The sequence below is a fragment of the Carassius carassius genome, chromosome 2 (assembly GCF_963082965.1).
Source record: "Carassius carassius chromosome 2, fCarCar2.1, whole genome shotgun sequence".
Classification (NCBI taxonomy): Eukaryota; Metazoa; Chordata; class Actinopteri; order Cypriniformes; family Cyprinidae; genus Carassius; species Carassius carassius.
Window position 1 is genome coordinate 20,944,856 of NC_081756.1, and position 27,570 is coordinate 20,972,425.

Sequence of the window (27,570 nt, forward strand, 5' to 3'; positions counted from 1 at the left end):
GTACAGGAAGTCTCTTTTTAAAGATGAATTTAAACTATTCTGTGTAAAGAATGCCAAAACTTTTGGCCCTCAACGTGAGTGAAGTCATTTGTAAACTAAATCAGTCAACCAGTTCAAGCTGTATTTTGAGCATTGAGAAACAGCTCAACTTTTGCCATGTAAAACCAAGCTATTGAAACTGATATAACGGATTTATGAGAATTATTAAACGGATATTGAATATATAGGGATAGAGTGTTTACTGAAGCACTGTGCGTTTCATAGGAAGTAAAAGAGAGATTTTCCTTTGCCTGTTGATGAGTCACTTGTTTTGCATGAAATTTGAACTCCACAAACAAACAGACCCATGACATATAATTAATTTCACGTGACCAGCAGATGACGCCATAACACTTTTATCCAATAGCACGCTCTATACAGTAGGCTTACGTCCTCACAAACTAACATTCGAGGTCGTCAAGACAACAAACATCCTTAAAACGTAAAACAAAGTATGCTATGGAAATGTTTTATAGCTTGTGTAACTGTCCGGAGTGAGCTCATATCAAGCGCTGTATTTCCAGGAGTGTGACTCATTGTCCACTCGGTCTGTTTCCTGACGACGTCATTGCTTTAGTTTGACTAACTCGCAGCTTCAAGTTTTATTTCAGTGTTGACAGCGGCGCGTGGCGTGCTAGACCTCTTTTCTTTTTAGATGACTTGTTGTAACAAACAGAAAACCAAGGTGGAAAACGAGTTTAACTCTTAGACTTTGTGACCACGGATGAACCATGGCTACAATAACGTGTCGAGTGCAATACCTGGAGGACTCGGACCCGTTCGTGTGCTCAAATTTCCCCGAGCCCCGCAGACCTCTCCAGTATGACCTGAACGAGCACTTGCTATTGAACGAACAGATCGCCGGGATTCACAAGCTGCTGGAAGCGCCTTTAAAGGTCTGTGAAACTCATTTACTTCATAAAGGTGTGCACTGCTCACCTGCGCCGAATAAATGTCAGCGTGAAAAGTTGATTATTTTAGGCAGTACAGTTGCGCGTTGAGGCGAACGTTTGTATCGTTTAATGAAAGGCTTGGCTCGTTTTGCCATGGAATAGTCCATAGATTAATGTCCTGGAACCACTGAGTGAAGTGTATGGCGTCATGATGGAAGGGACGGAGCTTATGACATAAACATCAATTATGACATCAACATTATAAGGTCAAAGTATTAATAACTGTTATTTTACATAGTTATAGATATATTGATTGATTGATTGATTGATTGATTTAAATGTATAGTCAACACAACCATAAAACATTTTTTATTTAAATTTTTTATGTCCTTAATAAGAAATGAGTTTATTTGTGTTATATAAGTTTAATAAACAATTAGTAGTTCACACAAATACAACAAAAACATTTGAGTTTCTAATGCTTAAAAAGTCAAGGAGCACCAAAGTGTACTGTATTCATGGGATATTAAGTACAATGTTTTAAAGAAGTAAACGGTCAAATTCAAGACCACATGTCCTCTAGGTTAGGTGACTCCTCATTCCCTTGCCTTACTGAAGATGCTGGAGCAATTAAAAGGAATCAGGACCATGTGTAAACTGTTGAAATACTGTGCATGAATAGATCCATATATGTTGCGCACATTAAAACACTAGACAGAGATGTTTTTCCAAGTGTTTTTATTTGTACACATGGTACAAAATTTGTCACTTGGACAGTACCCTTTCAAAAGGTACTAAATTGCACCTTTTAAGTATTAAAATGTACCATTTTGGTACTACTGTGTACGTTTAAGGTACTAATATGCATGCTTTAGGGATAAAGTACAAAGGAAGGTAGCACACCAGTGACAGCTTTTGTATATATTTTTTATTAGTTTATTTTTTGTTTGGCTGTATGATCATCATAATAGCATGCATGTAATTGTGCACAGATTTGTGTGTGTGTTGTCTCCTTGAGTGCAAGATGTGTGTGAATGTAAGTAACTCTTTGAGAGGGTCGCCAGAATTGCCTGCCACTGGAGAGTGAGTTGTTGCTTGCGGAAAGGGTGGGATCTGTAAACAGAAGATAAGCTCAACTCCTCAATCAACACATTATTAGAGCACTGCTTCAGGCATGACTGTATCAAACACCGCCATTCAACAACAATGAGCTTTCTTTGTTGTGCACTATAGTTGACTGCCAATGATGGTTGTTTTGTTATGTATGGGAGCATTTTCACATGCTATAATGGGAATGTGTGTCAAGGGTTACACATTTGGGATTGAATTTTCTCAATTTTATGTTTTAGCTGTGATGTAGGTTGTGTGTTGCCAGATTAATATGTACAAAAAGAGAACAAGACTCACCTTCCAGTTCCACATTCAAAAAGCATGAAACTATAATCTGTTTATGTGCTGTGTCAAGTAACAGTGTCAGGCAGTGATGTTCCTCTGTCTCTCTCTCAGTTAGAGGAGTGTGCACTGCAACTGGCTTCTAATGGCCACTACCTGGATCTGGATTCGTCGCTTGCTGAACAGAGAGATGATCTGGAGCAGCTCTATGATGACGTGGAGTAAGAATGACTTCAAACGTTGCCATCCAGTCTTCTTTCTCTTTCTCTTCCTCTCCTATTTTCTTTTTTTCCTTTCGTTGTCTTTTAGTTTAAAGGCATAGTTTACCCAAAAAATGAAAATTACCCCATGATTTACTCACCCTCAAGACATGCTATGTGTATGCCCTTCCTACGTCCATCATCCGCTGGAACGTCTTGTGTATGTACATACCAGTTAACGGAAGCTTGAGATTACAGGTTATAAAGTTTTAAATATGGATATTTTTCTTACAAAAACACATCAGTTGGCTCAAGAGACCTTTATTAACCCCCCCCCCCCCCGGAGCCATGTGGAGCACTTTTTATGATGAGCTCTATTGAATATCACCCATTCACTGCTGTTATAAAGCCAGGACATAACTCCGATTGGATTCGTCTGAAAGAAGAAAGTCATATACACCTAGGATGGCTTTTTAATAGAATGGCATTTACAGAAAGAAAAAAAATCATCTTTCATTAAATTTCATACAATTATTTTTTTCTATTATTTAAGTTCCTCCCTTGCTGACTTGAATGTATAAACTTAAAGGGTTAGTTCACCGAAAAATTAAAATTATGTCATTAATGACTCACCCTAATGTCGTTCCAAACCCGTAAGACCTCCGTTTATCTTTGGAACACAGTTTAAGATATTTTAGATTTAGTCTGAGAGCTTTCTGACCTTCCATTGAAGCTGTGTGTACGGTATACTGTCCATGTCCAGAAAGGTAAGAAAAACATCATCAAAGTAGTCCATGTGACATCAGAGGGTCAGTTAGAATTTTTTGAAGCATCTAAAATACATTTTGGTCCAAAAATAGCAAAAACTACAACTTTATTCAGCATTGTCTTCTCTTCCGTGTCTGTTGTAAAATGCAGTTTGTCATATCCGGTTCGTGAACGAATCACTCGATGTAACCGGATCTTTTTGAACCAGTTCACCAAATAAAACTGAATCATTTTAAACGGTTCGTGTCTCCAATAAGCATTAATCCACAAATGACTTAAGCTGTTAACTTGTTTAATGTGGCTGACACTCCCTCTGAGTTCAAACAAACCAATATCCCAGAGTAATTCATTTTCTCAAACAGTATGAGTTTGTAAAAGTGAATGAATATTTCCATTCTTGGGTCAGTCTGAGTTCTTAGTCATATTCAAGAACCAAATTTGGGAGAATCGTTCATAAGGTGAATGTTACTTACTCACACACATAAAAGGAAGGAGGGGACAACATTAGTCAGAGATGCTGGGAATGTGGCTTCATGATGTTAGAAGAGAGACTGGATAACTGCTTGCAACACTCCACTGAATCTGGTGTTTGGGTTGAGCAACAGTGTAAACAGTTGTCCAGTTTTGACCTCTTGGGTCGTTGTTTTGGATGCATTTAACTGCACTCAGCATTTATTTTTATAAAAAATCCAAAGAGTGTTTCCCTCTATAATGCAATATTTAGTCGTCTTTTTATTGCATGGTGGTGAAAAGAACATGTTTCAGCCAAAACACTCTTGTGACATATTTGGTGAATGGGTGGCTAATTTGTGTGAATTCATACAATTTCATTTGTACATTTCCACATGCAGTGCTTACGCCCCACTGATGGTAAAGTTTAGGGATTATTAGTAGTAGTAATTTTCAGAAAATTGCCACCTCATAAAGTTGCGTTATCTTATCATTTTGGTTTTATCTTTTAGTCCAGATCTATTAGTCTGTGCTTTAGTTAGTGGTATTCATTAGATTTTTCTTTTCATTGTAATCATTTAGTTCCCAAGATTAACACACGTTATTTTAAGTAATTCAGGAGATTAATAGAAATTAATTTTCATCAATTTTAATGCATGTTTAATGCTTGAGGTAAATTAGACTTTTTTTTATACATCTGTTAGGTGTGAGAAACAGTGACACTGATTCATTTTCTTCTACTTTCTCTCATGCTCCCTATCTAACTCTGGCACACTCTTGTCTCTGGTTCAAGTCAAACGCTCAGCAAAAGGACACATTGTTCATCTTGTAGATCCTTTTTTGTGTTTTCTATTTTTTATCCAACCTAATTTCAGATTTACAGATTATTTTAGCCCAATATTGTCGAGGTCTGTCTGGCTGAAGAAGAAAAAAGGAATAAAAGAAAGAACATTTCCTGTATGTTTGTAGGTCGCCATCCCTGCACATCCATCCATTTATTCCTTTGTCAGATGAAACAGAATAGAAACAATGCTGCTGAATTTGTCATAGTCTGGAAATGCAATGAAAACTCTATTCTTTCTTTGTTTGTGTTTAGTCTTTGATGCTAAACTTGACGATTCATTCCCCAATTTGTGTCAGCTTTGTAAAATAATGTCAACAGTGACTAATTCCAACACAGATTTTTCATTGAGGGCCAATTTGGATCATAACTGTTGAATAAGTGTTTGACATTTTATTAAAGAAACACTTAATGAAATCAGGAAAATACTAAATAATGAGCAGCAGATTTTGAGATGTACCATGATGCTTAAAAGTGAGGTAGACTAGACGGTACAGCTTTACACATTGCCCTGTTTAATCACAGGTTATTGTTTAAGAAGATGATAAATGTATATTTAGAAACAGGCTTATTCATAAGGATGTATGACATTGGGCACATTGTTCTGTCTTCTGTAGTATAAATGTAACACCTTCCTCAGAATGTCTGTTATATGATTGAGTTAAATAAACTTGTGCACTGGCTAAACTGCAAACAGTGCTTGGCCTAAAAGCATTTATTTTTTAGATGAGTGGTTATTTATTATTCATTTATACTGTTGAAACCTTGCCAGATTTTTTTTATATAGAACGTCTGTGAACCCCTGAATGTTCAGCATTACCTAATTATGGCAGGTATCAGTTTCACTAAATCATTTATTAGTGTTTCTTAGTAACGCACAGTCATTGACAAGAGAGGTTTCACAGAGGCAGAGCCAGCGTTTCAGTGAATATGCTGACCACAGTCTCCGAGTACAACACTCAACCACAAATCTAGAACTCTGAGTCAGCTCAAACTGAAGAATTGCATAACTCTGGATCTGTATTTCTACTTAAGCTGTTTTTTCCCCCCAGATTTGTTCAGCCTTGCATTGCAAAATCGCTTAAAATTATCGCTTTGCCATCACATTAATAAATTAGTATTTAAAATATATAATAAAATAGAAAACTTTAAGAGAGGTGTATGCTTTTTTCTAAACAGTAATATTATATAACTGTTTAAAAACAGTTCCATTTGAATATATTTTATGATTTTACTGTATTTTGGGTCAAATAAATGCAGCCTTGGTGAGCAAAAAAAAAGTCTTTTTTTCAAAAACAAAACAAAAAAATCTTAAGAATGTTCATATGTATTTTAAGTCAAAATATTGCCATCATTTGCTATGTATTTTTCCCCCTTTTCCCCCCAAAGCTTATAAAATCTTCCAAGACCTCTACAGGATAAAACTATTGCAAAGTTTTATTATTGCAGTAGTGACCTTATTGTTGAAGGAGAAATAGCAGCTCACTACCAGTTGAAATACCTTCATTTCTCATTATGAATTATTTTTAATTGGATGTTCTTATTTTCTAAGGGCTAACTAACTGTGTTGTGTGTATGTGTGTGTGTGTGTGTGTTTAAATCATACATGGTTTATATTTGTAAGCTGGCAAAGACGTAGCCACAGCTGGAGCTCCTTCAGGTTCGCTGAGATTGTCAGGAGGAAACTGGAAAATAGAAGACAAAATTGGGGTGTGTGTGAGAATGTCTGTCTTTGTGACTGGATGTATGAACCACACAGAACATTGCGAAGAAAACATGAGCAATGGATTGGTCCATTTTTGGCCACGGACACTCTTGATGCATAGTTTCCATGCCTGTTTACTCCTTTCTTTCCATACCTTAATCCCTACCAACCCATATTCTCTCTTTCTGATTCTGTCTCCAGTCTGCCTACACTGTAGGCACAGTGTTCTTTAAATGTATTTTGCTCCATCTGCATTATCAGTAATGTAATCCAAGTGAAAAATACAAGTGAATAGAATTCACCTAGAATAATGATAAGAAGCACAACGTGTTTGTGTGTGTCTGAATGAAGTTACTTGGTTTGCTGTGTGATATCTTAATTCTCAAATTTTCTTCTTTCTACAGAAAAGGCAAAAAGCCCATCTTGATTGTCCGTACGCAGCTCTCAGTACGGGTTCATTCCATCCTGGGTAAGAGTGTATGCACAGTAATACTCTGTGATGAACATATGACTCGTTTGCATGCAAGTGTTTGTATCTGTATTGCTGAGGTGGCATGTACGTCATCCCTAGCTTTCCATTCTGGCTACTGGTTTAGTTTGTCTTGGAGAAGGAATAAATGGGCAGCGTTCTCCAAAAAATCCTGAAATGTTATTATCCCTGTATGTTTTTTTTTCCCCTCAATTGGGAACTTTCCAACTATATATCCTCATAATCCCCAGTGTTCAGCTATAGCCTTTCACTGTAATGTAAAGCTGTTAAAGTAATGAACATAAGAGTTCCCCACTTAATAGTTCAGCTGCTACTGGTTTAAGTCAGCGATTTAAGTGAAAATTCATCCTTATTTGTCTTTTATGGTCATCATAAACGGTTTTAAGCTGGCCTATAAGCAAGTATAATACACAGGGTTTTTTTTTTTACTTCTGCAAGTGTAATTCCGCTCCTGCAAGGTGTGTTAATATTACACCATAGCATACAAGTTAAACAGCTCTTCTCTGATCTACTCTGACCATTGTCGAGGAAATTCTTCCTGAACAGTGTGTGTCCATTTGTGGGATACGATGGTGTATGATAACAGCAATAACAGTCCAGATATTCTTCACTCTCCTTCATTTAGTTCTTGGTTCAGTTAGACTAAATATGACATCTCTACTCTCTTTAATGAACAAAGTAGCATAATTAGATTCTGCTAACTCCAAGGATCAAGTCCATGGGCCAGTTTTGGCATCAGATTTATGCTGACCTTGTGAAGTAAGCTTATTTCCAGTCCTGTTAAATGCATTTCCAAAATGTATATACTTGGAAAAACATTAATTTTCAAATAGCATATCTAAATATCTCATTTCTGATGTCCAGGAGGTAGTTACAGAGTGACCTTTGGAGGGTTTTCTCTCCACATATTTAGAAAGTGGAAAGATTGTGTGTTTTTGTTTTTAAAACAGAAAATATTTTAGCCTATTAAAAAAGCATTTGTGTCTATAGGGCAGTTGCCAGGACCTAGTCACGCCCCTGTTATTTTCATTAGTATTGTGTGACATATAGTGAACGAATGAGTAGGTTGAAACAAGGACTATGGAAACCTAATGATAACCACTGTGTGTATTCACTCTCCCTCACACTTTGACTGTCTCCCCTCCGTTCTGTCTGTGAATGCATGTCTTATCTAGCATTATATTATGCTGGTTTATTTTTCTACTGATTCGACATGTTTGAATGGAAGTTGTTTTTTGAGTTTGATGTATTTGTGTCTTTGGGAAACACAAAGAGAACAATACACCTCAAGACAGGACAGACCAGTCCAGCCCTGGGGTTTCTGGGTCACTGTGTGATACACAACACTCCCGACTGGCTCTTATGGTGTGCTGAACCTTTGTTATTGCTTTTGTCGTCATGCACAAAAGATAATGATTTAGCAGTTTCGCACCCTAGATTTTTACTTCTAAACTGCTTTCTAGTAATAATTGAGGTAACGCTGAGTCCTTGTAATTGTGTCGTCAGGAATGTCCAAAGGAATGTTCAGGAGTTTAGTCACGTTTGTTTTCTCTGTGTTTCTGTATGAAGTGTTGCTCTTTTCAGATCTGAGATGGTTTCCTCTCAATGTTGACCATAGAAAATGAATGAAAAATCTTGGCAGTGTTATGTTTAAATTTTTTTCACATTTGGATCAGTTTGAATCAAAGAGCACATCAGTCCAACCCCTACAGAGCTGTTGCAGTGTCTGGCATACTTTCAGTTTTATTAATTGAGTCAAACTATGTTCACACTTCCACCCATTTGTTATAAACGAGTGGCCAGGCTCTGTTCCAGTGCTTGCTGTGACTGTATGGTCACATGACTTTGGCTCTTGAACATAAGCCATCAGTGCTCTATTGATTCTGTCAGTGCCAGCTGGCCCACCCAATCAGATACGAGTAAAAATAGTGGCTGATTTTACTGAAATACAACATTCTAAAGAAGCCATTATAATTAGTCATGGCTGTTTATTATTTTTTCATTTGGAACAGGCTTGTCAGTTGGCTAATAATAACCGTGCCTTGAGAAATGGGTAATTTTAGGGTAATTTTACATAGTTGCTTTGTCTTCAAAGTAGTGCATGATCTTTTATAATAACTATGCACATGAATAGGTCTTTAGGGTTAATGCGCTCGTCCTCCAGTGATGTTGTAAAATTATTCTTAGTTGAATCACAGCTTGCTTTTCATTGCATAATTCCAATTTTTACATGTGAATTGGACTTTCTGGGCTATTTTCTGACATTATGTTTTTCATACTATTCCAGATATACAGCGGGTTCAGTCTTTTTCTGTATAAGAACACTGTGTTCCTTTCCATTCAGTATCAAGTGTGTCCTCTGTTGCTCTCTGCTGCAGACATAATTTATGGAAATGAAAGAATCTGCTGTTACTTCCCCGGTATCTGAAAGTGTGTGTAAAATCTGTATATATCCATTCAGGATAAAAAAAAAAAAAAGACTGCTGGCTTTGCAATTTATAACTCCACAGAGGCTTATCAATATCTAATGTACACATTATGTAAGTGCTTCTTTGAACTTTAGGTAAAGTTACAACATCAGTTAATTAAAAAACATTAATTTTCATAACAACCACATCTTCTATCCCTGTTTTATAATGTGTGGTTTTAGGTTGAAAAAAATGAAGGCTTAATCTCCTTGTTTTCCTGTTGTTTTAGAAATAAGCTGAGGCTGCACCCTTTCCTTATAGTCATGTGTGAATCAGAGGAATTTAAATGGTGAACTAAGTGTTTAGTGTCAGTTTCGGGACATTTGCTAATGTTTTTATTTTTCCACTATATGAATGGGTGATTGAAATGGCCCAGGTTCCCACAAAACAATGTAGTTCATCATATCCTTTACTCAATCAAGGGTTTTGTTTTTCTATTTTACCAGTAAAGGTTCAAAGCGTTCCTCAGAATCCTCAGCTTGCAGGTCCTTGCAACATTTTTTCTTGCTGCAAATGGATAAATTTTGCAATATCATATTATTGTCTAGGTTTTTACCTAGTTTCTGACAAAATATGAAGTCTGAAGATTGTTCACTGTTTAATAAGCTACAGTATATATGTAATAGTAACCAACAACACATTGTTAAGTGAATATATTTTAATCTGAATTAAAAGCAACAGCTAGCTGGAAAAATGTCATGTACTTTACTTTTAATTTGAAATAAAATTGGTCAAAATAATCACTTTTGAAAATTTTGAGTGCATAAAAAACAGTAAGTTCAGAAAAATGCTGTTGCAATTTTTAAAATGTTTCCCAAGTAATTAAGGAGGAACAGTGTCATTTAAATTGGCCAACAGGAAATGCCATGGTGCAGATAGGTCATCCCTAAGGCCTCGGGCTTCTATTTCCTACTCGGTTTATGTGAGGCTGGGCAGCAGCACATACTGTTCAAATTTTAGCAAAGCCTCCCGTACGTCTGTCATTAGCATCAGTTCTCTAACACCTCTACAGGCCCCGCTCCCTCACATAGACACATGAACATGAGCCACAGGTCATAGTTTTCATAGTCATATGAACATTTTATGTAATAATTCAAGTGGTATTTCAAACCTTGAAGTGGATTTCATTGTGTTAAAATGGGACAGCTGAGTATATTTTTATATTTGATGCCACTCCACATACTGTTACTCCTCTTAAATGCCTCTAAAATCATTCTTCCATCTACAACTTATATTCTTAACCCTATCACGCTCACAGAAGAAGCTAAGTGACTTCTGGATCTAACTAAACTGTTGTTGGCTGATCTGCTTCAAATCCCTGTGTCTCCACACTGCAGGGTTCCCACAGTCATGGCAGACCTGGGGAATTTCCAGGGCTGAAAATCTTTGTAATCATCTTGGAAATTTCTAAAAAAGTGAATAGTGAACCCAAAAATGATGTACGGCTTGCTTTCTTCTGTGAACCTAAGATGACGATGTTTGGAAAAATGTCTGTTGTTTTGTCCATACAATGAAAGTCAGTGGGGTCCAGTTTTTTGTTTTGATCCAGTGAACTGTTTCTTAATATGAAAAAAAAAGTTAAATCATCTTTTTTGTTCAACAGAAGAGAGTAAGTTATACAGGTTTGGAACAGCATGAGGGTGAATAAATGTTTTTTATTGTTTGGGAGAAGTTTATTCAAGATTAATATATGTATAGTAGAAACTGGACATCTTTTTTGGGTTGAATTGAAATGGTGGCTATTCACCCCAGACTCTTTGGACTTTCTGACCTCTATCGCTCTAAGATGGTTTTCTTAGCATGGCTGCCAATGTTTGGTCCACAGGGACGAGGACCCAGACATCGCATTGGAGGCTGTTTATAATAGAATACAAAATAGTTTTTGTAGTGGCACAATGCTATATGCCAGCAAGAACTCTATGTTCCACATTCAGTTTTTATTCTTTTATTATATTTTTCCCCTTCAGGCTGCACGTACAGTACATGTACTGTGGGTTACCCAAGTCTTTCCCTCTGTGCCCAAGTCATTTGTGTCTGATCTCTCTGTGACATCTTTTCATGCCTTGTGTTCCTCATCCACCTGATACACTCAGTCTGAAGCATCACAGTCACCACTGAAGCATTTCATATTCATGTGTTGGCATCTCTCCGTGGAGTCCTCATACCCTTGGTGACTCATTTGGATCACAGGTTTTCATACCTAGAGAAAATATCCCATAATAGTCAGTTGCTAGTGTCGAACTCTATTGCATGTGTTTAGGTCAAGTCTGAATTAGGATTTGGCTGGAATGAGTTTGGTGGATGTACTGAGTCATTACCCCAGGAAATCCTGCATCCATGTGTCTTTTGGAGTTTACATGCATTTGTCCAATTTCACAGACCACACATGTTGCACTAAAAATAGCATTAATAATAATAACCTTTTAGTGAGCATTGAACTGCTTCATCAGGAAGTTTCATTTCGTAATATTTTGGAAAGAGATCCCAGTTTGGTTATCTATAACAGGAAATGTTTTTTTTTTTTTGTTAGTCAAACCCCTCTGACCTAAAATATTTACTTGAAGTACCTACTGAGATCAGTTTATAATTCAATAACATATTTTTTTCATGTTCATGGTAAAAACACAAACTTTTATGAACACACAAAATATGTAACCTTTTTTATTAAGGGTTTTGTTTTATTTTAAAATTATTTATTAATTTAAATTTTACAGGACACCTAAATGTTGTCATGAAGCAGCAAATGACCTCACCATCTTTGTGTGAGAGAACGGAAGCATGTGCTCCAATAGTCAAAACACATCACTTTTGCTGAGAAAATCGGCTACGGAAAAAGCTATAGCCTATCTGCTTCAGGGTTCAATGTGTTGTGCGTTCAGGGACGCACTCTTAAAAATAAAGGTACTTCAAAATATGCTTCACAGCGATGCCATAGAAGAACCATTTTTGGTTCCACAAAGAACCATTCTGTCAAAGGTTCTAAAAAACCTGAAAAAAATATTCTCATTTATTCTTATAAATTTTCAACATTTATAATAATAATCATGATAATGATAATAATAAAAATAAATGTTTTTTTGTAGAAAATAAGATTGTTAAAAGGATTTCTGAAGGATTGTGTGTAGGGCTGCAACTAACGATTATTTTGATAATCGATTAATCTGTCGATTATTTTTTACGATTAATCGATTAATCGGTTTATGTACTTATATTTTAGTTTTTTCCATTTTTTCCCCAAGTAAATTATTAATAAATGGTCTTTATCCTTCAGCATAGATTTTTAAGAGATTTTAACCATTTTGCACTGTCATATCCTCATCAAAAATATACCTGGAGTTGTTTTATTGTGTTAGTAATCCTTTATCGAACTCTTCTGCAATCAGAACACTGACCCATACTCTAGCAAATTTCACAAGGAGATTTCAAATAATGTTTTCACCATGGCAGTCCTTAGAGCTCCTAAAGTAGTTTAACATCCCGAACAAAGCTTATTAAGGAATCTTTCAGAACATATTTTCACGAAGAATAAGGATAAAACAGAATAAAATTGCAGTGCATTGTATTTTATTATTTACTGGGAAACAGCTTTATAGCTTTTGCTGTGAAATTGTAAACAATCCTTCAAAAAAAGTGCCAATGACATGAAACCTAAATGGAACTCACAATTGAAAGTAAAATAAATCAGAAGGTTGTCCAGAAAAAAAAAATTGGACACACACAAAAAACCTGCTGTGTGAAAAAGAGCAGTGAATACTTTTTACTACAATTTCAAATATCTTTAAACATTTACCTCTCTCATTCAGTCATAATTAGGCTGCACGACTGGATTATGAACTGGTAAACGACAAACTGATCACAGAACATGTTTGTAAAGCTTTAAATGTTAACTGTTATAAAGCAATGTTATCAGCTTTTACGACTAAACATTTGCAAACAACATTGTACTGGAGAATCTGCACAAATTAAAGTCTTAGGGGCCGTTCACATATCGCGCCTAAAAACGCGTGGAAAACGCTAGGCGCACCGCTTTCTCCTTCTTTCCAAAGCGCTCGTGCAGTTGCGCCCCTGAGGCGTCTGCCTTTGCTAAGCAACCATGACGTGCTCTCTCCTTGAAGATGCGGAAATTTCAACAAAGGATAAATGGATTTGCAGCTCAAAATATCGCTTGCAGTAGCTCTGCTACTAAATTTATTTCAAAATGGAAATCCATATACAACTATGATCAGCTGTTCCTTTCATCTTGACTGAGCTTTTAACGTTGTTACAGGGAAGGATGAAGCCGATTGGTTAGTTCTTGTCACATGATCCGCGGTGCGCTTGCTGCATTCTGAAAAGTTGAAATGTTTTTAACTCGATGCGGTGCGGTGTTGGAAATAACGAACTTGAGCGCGCAAAAGACGCGATATGTGAACGTCCCCTTTTTTGAAGGCTCAAAGTATAGTACTCCCACATCACGCTGAATGCTGCAGAGACGCTGTTCGGGAAGCACGTGACATAAAACGAGGCCAGCTATTGGCTATTCGCTACTTCTCCTGCTGTACTGGCTGAGTAAAACCTCCGGTGGCTCATTACTGCCACACTTTGGTCACCGCGGATTTGAAATATGCAAGAAATGAGCCGCTTACGGCAAATAAAAGTTATTTAGCAACGAATCGATGACTAAATTAGTTGACAACTATTTTAATAATCGATTTTAATCGATTAAATCGATTCGTTGTTTCAGCTCTAATTGTGTGACTGTGTGATTGTGTGGAGTAATGATGCAAAAAATTCAGTTTCAAAGTCAGCTTTGATTGTTCTAATAAACTGTTTAACTGCACTCCCAAGTGGATATTAAATTACATTGTGGGATAATTAAATATATTCTAAATAAACTACAAACATAAAATTATATACATTTATTTTGTTCTTACATTCTTTCTTGTAACTCTTCCCTCTCAGTGGCACAGCTGACTGAAAGGCTCATTATGCAGCTAATTATGCGAGCCTTTGTCTTCTCAGGTGTAAATCACAATGATATTCATGATAATAGACACCAACTCGCATATGACTTTTACCAACTAAAAAATTTCTTAGACCATTTGAATCAATATATTGTTTTCTGTGAGTGAGTAAACAAGAAGATTTTCACATAATTTAGAAAGAAAAATTCTAGGCTACAAGTTACAGTTATCAAAAATCCTGGGAACCAATGTTCTGTATGTGTTTTATGGCCTTATTCAAGTGATTTTACATTTTTAGTTTTTCACTAACCAAGCATAACTTTTTTTTTTCTCAAAAACACAATCATGTACATACATGTTGCTTATATATTATTATAGCCCTGTTTGGGCTGATTACAGTGAGACTAGACTTTAGCCATTTATATATTTATAAGAAACTGAAAAAAGCACAAATGTCAAGGCATGACAAAACTTCTCCTGGCTCCAAAAATACCCTTAGACTCTAGAGGGTTAAAGAACCATCTCATTCTTACCTTTTTATAATCTGAAGAACCTTCTTTTGCCACAAAGAACCTTTTGTAAAACAGAAAGGTTCTTCAGGTGTTAAAGGTTCTTTTTGGAACCATTTAGACTAAAAAGTTCTTCTAAGGCATCCGAAGCACCTTTATTTTTAAGAGTGTGGTTTTCTCCATACATTGGTTGTAACGAGTGGCTATTTGAGTTACTGTTGCCTTTCTATCACCTCTAACCAGTCTGCCCATTCTCCTCTGATCTCTGACATCAACACGGCATTTTCGTCCACACAACTGCCACTCACTGGATATTTTCTCTTTTTCTGACCCTTTTTCTGTAAATGCTAGAGATGGTTGTGCGTGAAAATCCCAGTAGATCAGTAGTTTTTGAAATACTCATAGCAGCCCTTCTAGAACCAACAACCATTCCACGTTCAGTCACTTAAATCCCCTTTCTTCCCCATTTTGATGGTCGGTTTGAACTTCAGCAAGTCGTCTTCACCACATCTAGATGCCTAAATGCATTGAGTTGCTGCCATGTGATTGGTTGATAAGCAATTTGTGTTACCAAGCAATTGAACAGGTGTACCTAATAAAGTTTGTGTGTGTGGGGGGGGGGGGGGGGGTGTATATGTGGATATATATATATGTGTGTGCGTGTGGGTGTGTTTTTGTGACATATCAGGACACAACTCTGTATAATGACATGGGTATGACACAGGTATTACAAAGAGAGGGTGACTTATGAGGACATAACCCATGTCCCCATTTTTCAAAACGCTTATAAATCATACAGAATGAGTTTTTTGAGAAAGTAAAAATGCACAGTTTCCTGTGAGGGTTAGGGTTAGGTGTAGGGTTGGTGTAGGGCCATAGAATATACAGTTTGTACAGTATAAAAACCATTACGCCTATGGGATGTCCCCACTTTTCACAAAAACAAACGTGTGTGTGTGTTAGTGTTTAGTGATTGCACGCATTAGCTTTTTTCCTGTGTGTTTTTATGTCTACTCACACCTGGCATCAGTTTGAAGTCATTAGGAGCTATGTTAGCATTTCATCTTCAAAGTCCAAGTTCCCTACTGCAATAAGTAGGGTTTGAAGTCACAGATGGTTGTGAGTGATAAAGATCTGTTAATGTGATACACGGATATCCAACAACAGCACAGTTCTCTGGCTGGTGGGCAAAGACATCAAATAATGCACAAAATACTTATTAAAGCACTCTAAGCTTAAGACATGATGTTGATAATGTGACAGAGAAATCAGCTGGGTAAGAGGCGAACGCTTTAAGTTTAATCTTATGAATTTAGTTTGTACCACTGCAAATGTCTCTCATTGGACTAAGCATAATTGCTTTTTTTTTGTTTATGGTTATGCTGACCTCATTTACTGTTGATGATGCCTTGAACATGGTCTTCTAGATTATGGGAATAATTTAGATTAAACTTTTTTTTTTTTTTTGGCAATGTGCTCTGTGCATGCTTTCTATCAATGCAGATCAGAAAAGATAAGTCTTCTTCTAGTTTGCCTTACATGGCTGTCATTAAATGTACTGCAGCCAGGTAACGGGAAGCGCATTTCTTATGCATTTCTTATGTTCATATGGGCATGCAGCAGGAGTTTTAGTTAACTGCATTTAGGATGGCATGTGTGAAAAGGACAAACAGAGCATTTATGTACAGCCATTGTTTTGACCTGCAGTGTTAACCTCGGCCATGCCATGGAGTGGTAGCTTTTTCAGATGTTAGGGATTGCCTACATCCTTTTCCGTTCTTAATTTCTTATGGAATAGCGCAATATAAGGAACTCACAGCATATCAACTTTTAGAGGAGCAGGCCCTCAGAAATGGGGGTTAACTGAGGTAGAAGTTTATTGCCAGACTGCCACTGGGAATAACACTGATGTGTTTGGCAAGAAATGCTGTAGTGGTTCGCTTCATTCAAATGTCAAGCAAACAGTAACCTGTAGAGATAATTTGTTATGGTATATTCAAAATTTGAGGTTGATCTCGATTCATGCCCTAACAAACTATTAAGTTTTCATTGAAAAGATAATTGGTAATGCAAAACTAGAATGCCAAAGAAGGCTCTTCTAGAAGTGAATGATCCTTATGATGTAGTTACATGAAGTACTCCCTGTCTGATAGTTATCTTCTGATTGCCCGACGATTATGAACTATATAACGATTGCGTGTTGTTTGTCATGATCACCAAGTTGTATTTATTGATTAATAATTCAGTAAGAATTAATGTTGAAAACAGATGTGCTGCTTAACCTGTTAGCATTCCATTGTACCGCTAACAGGTTTATTTTTATTTTTGAGGATTAACTTCCAAGTACCCTTTGCTGTGATCCCATTGTGTTTTCCAGCTAATAGCTCCCAAGTATTATATAGTCATCTGCATCTGTTTACAAAGAAAAGTAGTAGTTTTTTTTTTTTTTTTCCTTTTTCAGTCTATTCAAAATTCTATTACTCAATACCAGTAAGTCTTGCAGTGAATCTGAGGATTGTTCCGTTTAGGTGACCAAAACCATGCATATACTACAAATGGTTTAAGAACAGCATGCAGTTTACGGAATATTCCTTTTTTTAGGCGTTTAATTTTTTTTAGGCACATTTTACAGTGGTTAACCCTGATTGGACCTGTGTTTGTAAACATATAGGGGCGAAATGCAGCTTTAATGCTTTCGTTGTAGACCCTGTGATTATTGTTCAGACTATGTCATTGTCTTGGTAAATGTCTGATCCAACTGATCTAAATTAATAGTTCCCTGTGTTTCAGACGGTTGTGTTCAGAATGCTGTCTGTTACTCTTCCCTTGTGTCACGCTTCCCGCATTTCCGTTTCCTGCCCATAATGGCTTCCTGTGCTGGAGGCTTCATACAATGGGCTTGAGTTCTGAAGCACCCTTCAGTACTGCAGCCTGACTAATAAAAACATATCTGGAGGAATTCTTTCCATCGTGCTGATCGAAAAGCTTTTGCACGTGCTCTTTCGATTTAAATGCTTAAATCAGCTGTTATCAGCATAATAACTGTGTTAAAGTGATATGTTGGACAGTATGGGTGTAACTGTACTTTCTTTATCCTAAACCTTTCATCTAAACTGTGTTCTTGAACTGGTTCTGCTGTGTGAAGATCAGTTGTACTAAATCGCTTATTTTTATCAAATCTAAGAGAAGTCAAATAGCTTGTCTTTAATTGGCAGTGAAAACAGAAACCGAGGCAAATGCCATGTGTGTGTAATATTATTCAGTGTGTTGTAAAGAATGTGCTAAGTCACAGTTTCTCTCAAAGGATTCTGGGTCCTTTCTGTCATATATTGTTTTGTCACTCGCTTGCCCTCAGATGAGCCTAGAATGATTCTTTCCTTCAAAGAAGGTTCGGAGCAGAACTGTATAAATTATTAAATTGTGCCATCTAGGGCTGCAACTAACGATTATTTTGATAATCGATTAATCTGTCGATTATTTTTACGATTAATCGGTTTATGTACTTATATTTTAGTTTTTCCCATTTTTTCCCCCAAGTAAATTATTAATAAATGGTCTTTATCCTTCAGCATAGATTTTTAAGAGGTTTTAACCATTTTGCACTGTCATATCCTCATCAAAAATATACCTGGAGTTGTTTTATTGTGTTAGTAATCCTTTGTCGAACTCTTCTGCAATCAGAACACTGACCCATACTCTAGCAAATTTCACAAGTAGATTTCAAATAATGTTTTCACCATGGCAGTCCTTAGAGCTCCTAAAGTAGTTTAACATCCCGAACAAAGCTTATTAAGGAATCTTTCAGAACATATTTTCACGAAGAATAAGGATAAAACAGAATAAAATTGCAGTGCATTGTATTTTATTATTTACTGGGAAACAGCTTTATAGCTTTTGCTGTGAAATTGTAAACAATCCTTCGAAAAAAGTGCCAATGACATGAAACCTAAATGGAAATCACAATTTAAAGTAAAATCCATCAGAAGGTTGTCCAGAAAAAAAATAGGACACACACAAAAAACCTGCTGTGTGAAAAAGAGCAGTGAATACTTAGAAAAAAGGGCATTTCAAATATCTTTAAACATTTACCTCTCTCATTCAGTCATAATTAGGCTGCACGACTGGATTATGAACTGGTAAACGACAAACTGATCACAGAACATGTTTGTAAAGCTTTAAATGTTAACTGTTAAAAAGCAATGTTATCAGCTTTTACGACTAAACATTTGCAAACAACATTGTACTGGAGAAACTGCACAAATGAAAGTCTTAGGGGCCGTTCTCAAATCGCGCCTAAAAACGCGTGGAAAACGCTAGGCGCACCGCTTTCTCCTCCTTTCCAAAGCGCTCGTGCAGAAGCGCCCCTGAGGCGTCTGCCTTTGCTAAGCAACCATGACGTGCTCTCTCCTTGAAGACGCGGAAATTTCAGCAAAGGATAAATGGATTTGCAGCTCAAAAAATCGCTTGCAGTAGCTCTGCTACTAAATTTATTTCAAAATGGAAATCCATATACAGCTATGATCAGCTGTTCCTTCATCTTGACTGAGCTTTAAACGTTGTTACGGGAAAGGATGAAGCTGATTGGTTAGTTCTTGTCACATGACCCGCGGTGCGGTTGCTGCATTCTGAAAAGTTGAAATGTTTTTAACTCGATGCGGTGCGGTGTTGCAAATAACGAACTTGAGCGCGCAAAAGACGCAATATGTGAACGGCCCCTTAAACAGTTCAGTAGTGCAGAGTTTACAGGTTACTCTTCTTTTTTGAAGGCTCAAAGTAAAGTACTCCCACATCCCGCTGAATGCTGCAGAGACGCTGTTTCTTCTTCTTCTTCTTCTTCTTCTTCTTCTTCTTCTTCTTCTTCTTCTTCTTCTTCTTCTTCTTTTTGATTGGCGGGTTTCAACTATTTCTTGTGCATTACCGCCACCACTGGACTGAAGTAGGCACGGGAGTTACTAACTATTCCCAAACTAAATATACCAGCACGTTAAACTAATATAATAATAATAATAAAAAACAAAAAACAAAAAAAAAAAACAAAAAAAAAAAAACACTTATATCCTTTTTAACAGGCCTGTACTTTTCAAAAAAAGAAGTAATAAATCAAAATTTTCCCTTGAGCTTCTTTTCAATAGTGTTTTAATTTCTAATGACATTTTCTTTGTTTTCAACTCATTAACAAGCCTCTGCCTTGCCTCATTGTATTTATGACAGTGCATTATTACATGCTCTACTGTTTCAGGTATATTGTTCTGGCAATACTCACAATTTCCATCTCCATGCTTTTTTATTAAGAACATTGTACTATTCAACTTTGTATGACCCAACCTCATCCTTGTTAGTATAATTTCTTCCTGTCTTGATCTGGTTATTTGTGTGTCTTTTCCCACTTTCCCTTGTATCCTATAAAGATGTCTTCCTGTGTACCCATTATCCCAAATATGCTGCCACTTTTTAATCGTTTTCGCCTTTACTATACTTTTTATTTCTGCTTTACTGTACTTTACATCTACATCTATATTGCTTTTGTCTGTAGCTCTCTTTGCATGCTCATCGGCCAGTTCGTTACCCTCTACTCCTATATGGGCTGGAACCCATAAGAATGTCACCCTCCTTCCTGATGCTTGTATTCCACTTGCCAGCTGTAAAATTTAGATTAAAATATCTTCCCTTGAATCAGACTGATAATTCTGAACACTAAACATTGCTGAACTTGAATCAGAGGCAATCACTGCCTGCAGACAATTGTTAGACTCTATCCACACGAGTGCTAACCATATGGCAACCAGTTCAGCAGTATACACTGATAGGTCATCATTTATCCTTTTTGCCTTTGCTATTCCCATCTCAGGGATTACATAAGCTACCCCTACTCTATTTTCAATATTTTTAGACGCATCTGTAAAAACCTTTACACCCATACTTACCCACTCCATCTTTCTTTCTTTCCTCCAACAGTCCTAAATCAACCCTCAATTCTTCCAACATCCAAGGAGGCACTACTGGATATGCTACTGTAGGGCTGATGTTCAGTGACCCAATTCCCATGTTATTCACCTTATCTTTTATAACCCACCCATAACTTTTAACTTTCATACTTTCTTTTTCCTGACATTCTCTTAATACTGTCTGAGACATGTGGTTCTCTTTATGACCCCTGATGTTTGCCCAGTATACCAGTGCTAGCTGGTCCCTCCTCAAATGCAGTGGCATCTCACCCACCTCTACTTGAATTGCAGCTACTGGAGAAGTTTTTATTGCACCACTAATTATCCTCATTGCTTGATTTTGCATACCATCAAGTTTGCTCAAGCTTGTCTTGGAGGCTGATCCATATGCTATACAGCCGTAGTCAAACACTGATCTCATTAGACCTGTATAGATGGTTTTCAATGCTGACCTTGTAGCACCCCAATCTATCCCGCATAGACACCTCATGACATTTAGTATCCTTTTACATTTTTCTACCATCTTTCGGATGTGACATGCCCATGTTAACCTCTTATCAAACCAGACTCCCAGATATTTAAAGATCTCAACCCTCTCCAACTCTTTACCTGACACCATTATTTTTAATTCTCTGCAAATTTTTTTCCTTGTAAAGAACATAACCTTTGTCTTCTCTATTGAGATTCTAAATCCCCATTTCACTCCCCATTGCTGAACTACATTCACAGCATCTTGCATCTTACGCACAATAAACTCAATGTTCCTTCCCTTCTTCCACATTGCACCATCATCCGCAAATAACGCTACTCCATCTAGGCCATGCAAGTCTTTAAATATCTGGTCTATCATAATTACAAATAATAAAGGAAGAGACGCTGTTTCAGGAAGCACGTGACATAAAACGAGGCCAGCTATTGGCTATTCGCTACTTCTCCTGCTGTACTGGCTGAGTAAAACCTCCGGTGGCTCATTACTGCCACACTTTGGTCACCGCAGATTTGCACGAATATGCACGAAATGAGCCGCTTACGGCAAATAAAAGTTATTTAGCAACGAATCGATGACTAAATTAGTTGACAACTATTTCAATAATCGATTTTAATCGATTAAATCGATTCGTTGTTTCAGCTCTAGTGCCATCGTACTGTTTTCTTTCTATAGTCAGTAATTTAATAATGACATGGTAAAATAATATATATTTTTTCTGAAGAACCAGTTTGCAATCAGTGTTAGTTGTCTAAAATGCAAGAAGTCTGTAAAAAAACTCAATGTGTTTTGGAGCTTCCTGTAGTTTTATGATGTGATTTAACTGTAGCTATTGTTGTATAAATGGGCTTGACGGGTTACAGTATATGTGGTTCGGAAAAGCAGGAATAGCAAAGCTGCCTAACCAACATATCAATCAGTTGGGTGCTTTGCATTACTGAATATGTAGAATATGAAGTGATCATAACTGCTTGTGTAACACGTGAGTTTGGATAAAAGATCTCGGTTCACTTTTATGTGTTAGTTTGTTTGCTGTAGTCTCTGTTGGTTTACCCTTCACATTGCTCGCAGATTTGTTGGTTACATATTTGTGGGTGATATTTCTACTTTTAGAATATCCCTGTTTTTTTCCCCTCTTTCATAACATTTTGCCCACATGCCCTCACTTCTTTTCTTGCTTCATTTGTCTCTCATAAATACAAATGTGGGAATTTGAGGTGACATTCATCTTCACTGTGATGTTCAGTTTTAGACTGAGAAGACTGGTTTATGGTACCGCATTTGCTGACAGTAAAATTCTTGGCAGATCTATTAGCCTGTATTATAAGAGGTTGAAAATAATTTATTGAAAGGATATATGCTTGCAAGCAATGACGCTATACTTCCTTCTCTCTCTCTGTGTGTGTGTGTGTGTGTGTGTGTGTTGCATATGACATCCTGGCTGCTTGTTGTGACATCCTTCCAAGCAGCAGCATAACAACATTTTCACGCGTTTGCCACGAATGCCATTTGTGTGTGTTTGGGTACCATCTTTAATATTTGTTCTTTTGAAACTAAACTTTGTGTGTTTTTCTATGTGTGTGTGTGTGTGTGTGTGTGTGTGTGTGAGACATTATCAGTAGCAAGCAGCTGTCTGTGGGTGACCACTTCATTCTCCATGCTGTCATGGACTTTACCACTGAGCTCAGAACACACACACACACACACACACACACACACACACATACACACACACACACACACACACACACAATCTGTCTTTACCCCTTTATTTGGCAATCTCTATATTTTACTCTTTCTCCTTTGCGCTCTTGAATGTGTGCATACACACATACACATGCACAGGGATAGTAACTACAACAGAACACATCATAGTGACAGACCTTTGGTTTTTTCGTTGTCAAAACAGATCACCAAAACAAAACATTATTAGAAACCCATGTATTTGCTAAAAGCCAGAAGCTTCTCATTTTACATAATTCTATGACGTTACATCAATGGATCCAGGGGCCAGTGATATTCAATTCTCATGGGACATTAACTTGGGCACAAAATGTACAAATATTGTACAAAACTGTTCATGACCAATCTGGTTTTGTGAAATAAGATGATCTCAGTGTTCTCTTGAAATCACTAATCATGCCAGGGTCTACCAGCTATTGTGGGATATACATCTAGTTGACAGTTTTAAAAATTTAGTAATATTAATTTTATAATATTAATTAAGCTTTCATTTAATAGAGCTATTTTGTGTGTCCAAGACACTGTTTGTTTGCTGAGATTTGGTTCAAAGTTTCTCTGGATTGGGAAACATTGCAAATGCTTGTTTACAAATGATGCTATTCCCAGGCATTGAAAAATGACTGTTTACTAAGCATCTCTGGAAATTTTCCAAATAAATAAATGGCGTAAATGGTGAATGAGATGGAAAATAAGAGAGGCTGTTTGCAGCACATGTTGCATGAGTGCATCAGCTTGGATTAGCTATTTGAGGAAGATCATGTGTCTGCCATGCCAGTTTCTTTCAAAGCACAGGCTACCCAGCTAGACTGGAAGATCTGTGTATGTGTTTGTTTGTGTGTGTGTGTGTGTGTGAGAGAGAGAGAGAGAGAGAGAGAGAGAGAGAGAGAGAGAGAGAGAGAGAGAGAGAGAGCACATTATGTTTAGTTAGTTATGTTTAGTTAGGTTTCTGGCATGTAGGGGTGGGCAATATGACCAAAATCTTTTCACAGTATTAAACATTTTATTTCACGATAACGATATGTACCTTGATATTGCTATTTTTATCTTATTATTGTTTTTAAAATTAAGGGGGAAAAAAATTACAATCACAACAGAACAAATAAATATGAAATGAACTTTTAATGTATTCAGCTATAGTAGGCTAGGTTTATTTAACACGTACTGAATATTAGAGAAATATTAGAGAAATTGAATAAAGTGTATTAATAAAACATTGAATAGTTTTCACTGTATCAATCAAACATGATTAACATGAATAATGACAGACAGCAGCGGGTGAATAAGGCTGCTGTCACTTTAAGACCGACTTCACGGATCCAATATACTGAAACACACCCGGTTTTCACCCAACTGTTTTACATTTATTTAACATGTTTACTTGAATTCTTCACATGACGGATATTATGACATAACTGTGTGCATATTTGACCATTCAAGCACAATAAAACATGAAATAAATCCGTTTTTGCTATCACATTGTGACGAGTGGGGCGGGGCCGAGAGCCGTGGGAAGGACTCGAGTGAAGGACTTGCTCCGTTCCCACGGCTCTCGGCCCTGCCCCACTCGTCACACACAAGCTGTTGAACGTGGGGCTTTCTGAGTGTGTGTGTCGACAGTGCGAGCACCACATCGAGTTATTTTTCACTGCTTATTGCATATAATAACTCTGCCATGGGCATCCCATTCTTTATATTCTCAATCATGCATGTTTCCTTATCACTCAAAAGGTGTATAACTTTTAAGTAGTACTGTGTTACGCCGATATATTTGCATACAGTGGAATACACGATATAGCAAAATCTCTAACGATAGACACTTTATGTTGCGGTAACGATATATACCCTCATATCGCCCAGGCCTGCTGTCATGTCTATCAGATCACAAAACCTGAAAAGAAAATTTAATACCTTTGTTACCACATTTAGTGGAAAAGAACCATCATTACAGAAATTCAAACATTTATATACTGTAAGAAATAAAAAGCTAAAATTTGAGACCAGAAACACATCACATAACTGTAAGAGTAAAAAATGATGATAATAATAATAATAATAACTATGCACCCATTTGTAAGTAAACAATTTCTCTGTCCAATGCTGTCATGTCACATGACAAAAGAACGAACGACTCAAAAGACTCGTGAACTAATCAATTCTCTTTCTGGCTTATTCTGCACTGGTTTAGTATGGGGCTGTCACGTTATTAACGAATGACTCAAACCCAAAGAATCAAAGGGTGAACTAATCAATTCTCTTTCCGGCTCAGACTTCATTTGTTTAGTTTATGGGGCTGTTTTTGACAGGGTAAAAAGGGTGTTGTTTTACACATCCATTGAGGAATTTTAACCAAAGAATGTTACAGACATTTCATTAAGACCCTTAAGACTCATAACAACTTGTGGAAATTAGACATCTAGTGTCTCCTTAAATGTCTTCATGTACACCACCATAGCTATGGATTTTCTTTCTTTCTTTCATTCTTTCTTTCTTTCTTTCTTTCTTTGGATAGAATTTGGATACATGCATGTTTCTCATGATCTTAAAGACCTTATATAAATGGATCTTTATTATTAACTGTTTGAAATAACATTTGTAGACACGAATTGTGCCTATAAATGTTTTTACAAGACTATCATTTTAATTCCACATCTTTTTTTAATGGATGAGTTGGACAGCATGGTGAAGGAAAAGGATTTATTGTGAAGTGTTTTGAGAGAATGTGGTAGACAAAGTGACAGCTTTTGTAAAATATACAATAAGTTTTGATTTACTTCACTTTCCCATATGCCATATGCCCATTTATGTCAGGACACAGATTTAATTAATATGTAGTTGCTCTAAAATGTGGAAAATGGTAGAGAATGAGTAGGTTTGTCTTATGACTGATACAGTACAACAATTTTAAATGCTTATCAAGAAAGTAAAACTTTGTCTTAAAGGTGTGTTAAATTGCTTTACTTTAATGGTTCATAACTAACCTGTCAGTCAAGTGCAAAATATGTGAAAGGTATTTATATGTTGTGTATTTATATTTATAGTGTTCCTGTAGCTCAAGTGGTAGAGCATTGCGTTATCAAGGTTGGGGGTTCGATTCCCTGGGAACATATGATAGGTAAAAATTGATAGCCTGAATGCACTTTGGATAAAAGCGTCTGCTAAATGCATTAATTTAATTTAATTTAATATGACAGGAATGACTGTTTACAGGCAATCAGTGACACCACCTCTTATTTCCTCTGATTCTGAATGATAAGCTAGTTGGAGAATTCCTAACTTCTGATGCTTAATTATACCTTGTTTTTATTAATGCAAATGGTTTGCTCGTGTTAACTACCACACAAATTGTACAGGTAAAATCTATCTATCTAGCTAGCTAGCTAGTGAATTACACTGAATCAGACACAGTGACTTAGTCAAGCGGTGAACTTTAATCTTTATGTCAGTAGGTATCTTGATGAGGTGTGTGTTTAAGTGCTCTTTGAGAATAAGTCATTGCAATAATACTTTTTTTTTCAGATTCAAATATTGATGCCCTTGTCTATTGACTGATGAATAACCTGTTTTTTTCTCCTTTTCTTCCTCTTAAAGAGAAGTTATATAATTCCCATGGTCCTGAACTTCGGCGGTCCTTGTTTTCTTTAAAGCAACTCTTTCAGGTAAGATCCTGAAAAACACACACAACAGGTTTTTAAGAGAGAAAAAGCTAAATGTGATCGAGTTAGATAAGGACGGTGGGATGTTACAGATACTGAGAGTCAGAGCAGGACAGAGAGAATTATATAATGAAAAGAATGAGTGACAAAAACCTGACGTCTCTTCCACGTACTGTTACATTGGGATCTAAATTTTGTCTAAATTGTTAGGAAAGATAAGCACAAAATTCAGTGTTGAGTTTGCCAGAAGCTAGTGTAGCAGTGAGATTTTGCACGTTCTATTAAATATATACAGTCGTGGCCAAAAATATTGGCACCGTTGGTAAATATGCTCAAAGAAGGCTGTGAAAATTGATCTGCCATGTTAATCCTTGTGATCTTTTATTAAAAAAATTCACAAAAATGAATCCTTTCATTGGATTATAAGAATTTAAAATGGGGGAAATATCTTTATGAAATAAAGGTTTTTCTCGAATACTCGTTGGACACAATTATTGGCACCCCTAGAAATTCTTATGAGTAAAATACCTATGAAGTATATTCCCAGCTGGAGAATTGCAGAAAATAGTTGAGTCTCGGGTTCAGAAATCTTTAAAAAAAAATGGTCAAACAGCACCTACATCACCACATGTTGTTTGGGAGGGCTTCAAGAAAAATTCTCCTAGCTCATCCGAAAACAAACTCCATCATATTCATGTTATGGAGATGAAGGAGGATGAACCCAAAAGTAGACAGAATGCTCTCACAAGATTTATTGTAGCCAAAAACAGAAAACAAAACCCACGAGGGGGCAAAACAAGGGCAAGACTGACGAGAGATAAACTAGACTAACACTTGACAAACTACACTATAACAAAAACAGGATCACACTACTACTTAGACTAGACTTTCAATAGACTTACTCACAGACAGATCTCACACAGGTTGACACGCAATGTAGACAGTATTTGACAATATTAGACAATGATAGACAATATTAAACAGAATTTGACAATGAACCGACCAAGGACAGAGAAACACACGAGGTTATAAAGGGAGGCTAAT

At 36.7% G+C, this 27,570-nt stretch overlaps 1 protein-coding gene across 1 annotated transcript in view; it reads left to right on the top strand.

Annotated features, from left to right (window-relative positions):
* Positions 1-420: 420 nt before the first annotated feature.
* Positions 421-27,570, top strand: part of LOC132098718 (FH1/FH2 domain-containing protein 1-like) — a 53,213-nt gene continuing 26,063 nt past the window's right edge. Inside the window, exons 1-4 of the mRNA XM_059504857.1 lie at positions 421-935; positions 2,439-2,545; positions 6,693-6,757; positions 26,462-26,529. Of these exons, the coding sequence (XP_059360840.1) occupies positions 771-935; positions 2,439-2,545; positions 6,693-6,757; positions 26,462-26,529 (405 nt within the window). The 5' untranslated portion in view covers positions 421-770. The remainder of the gene's footprint in view (positions 936-2,438; positions 2,546-6,692; positions 6,758-26,461; positions 26,530-27,570) is intronic.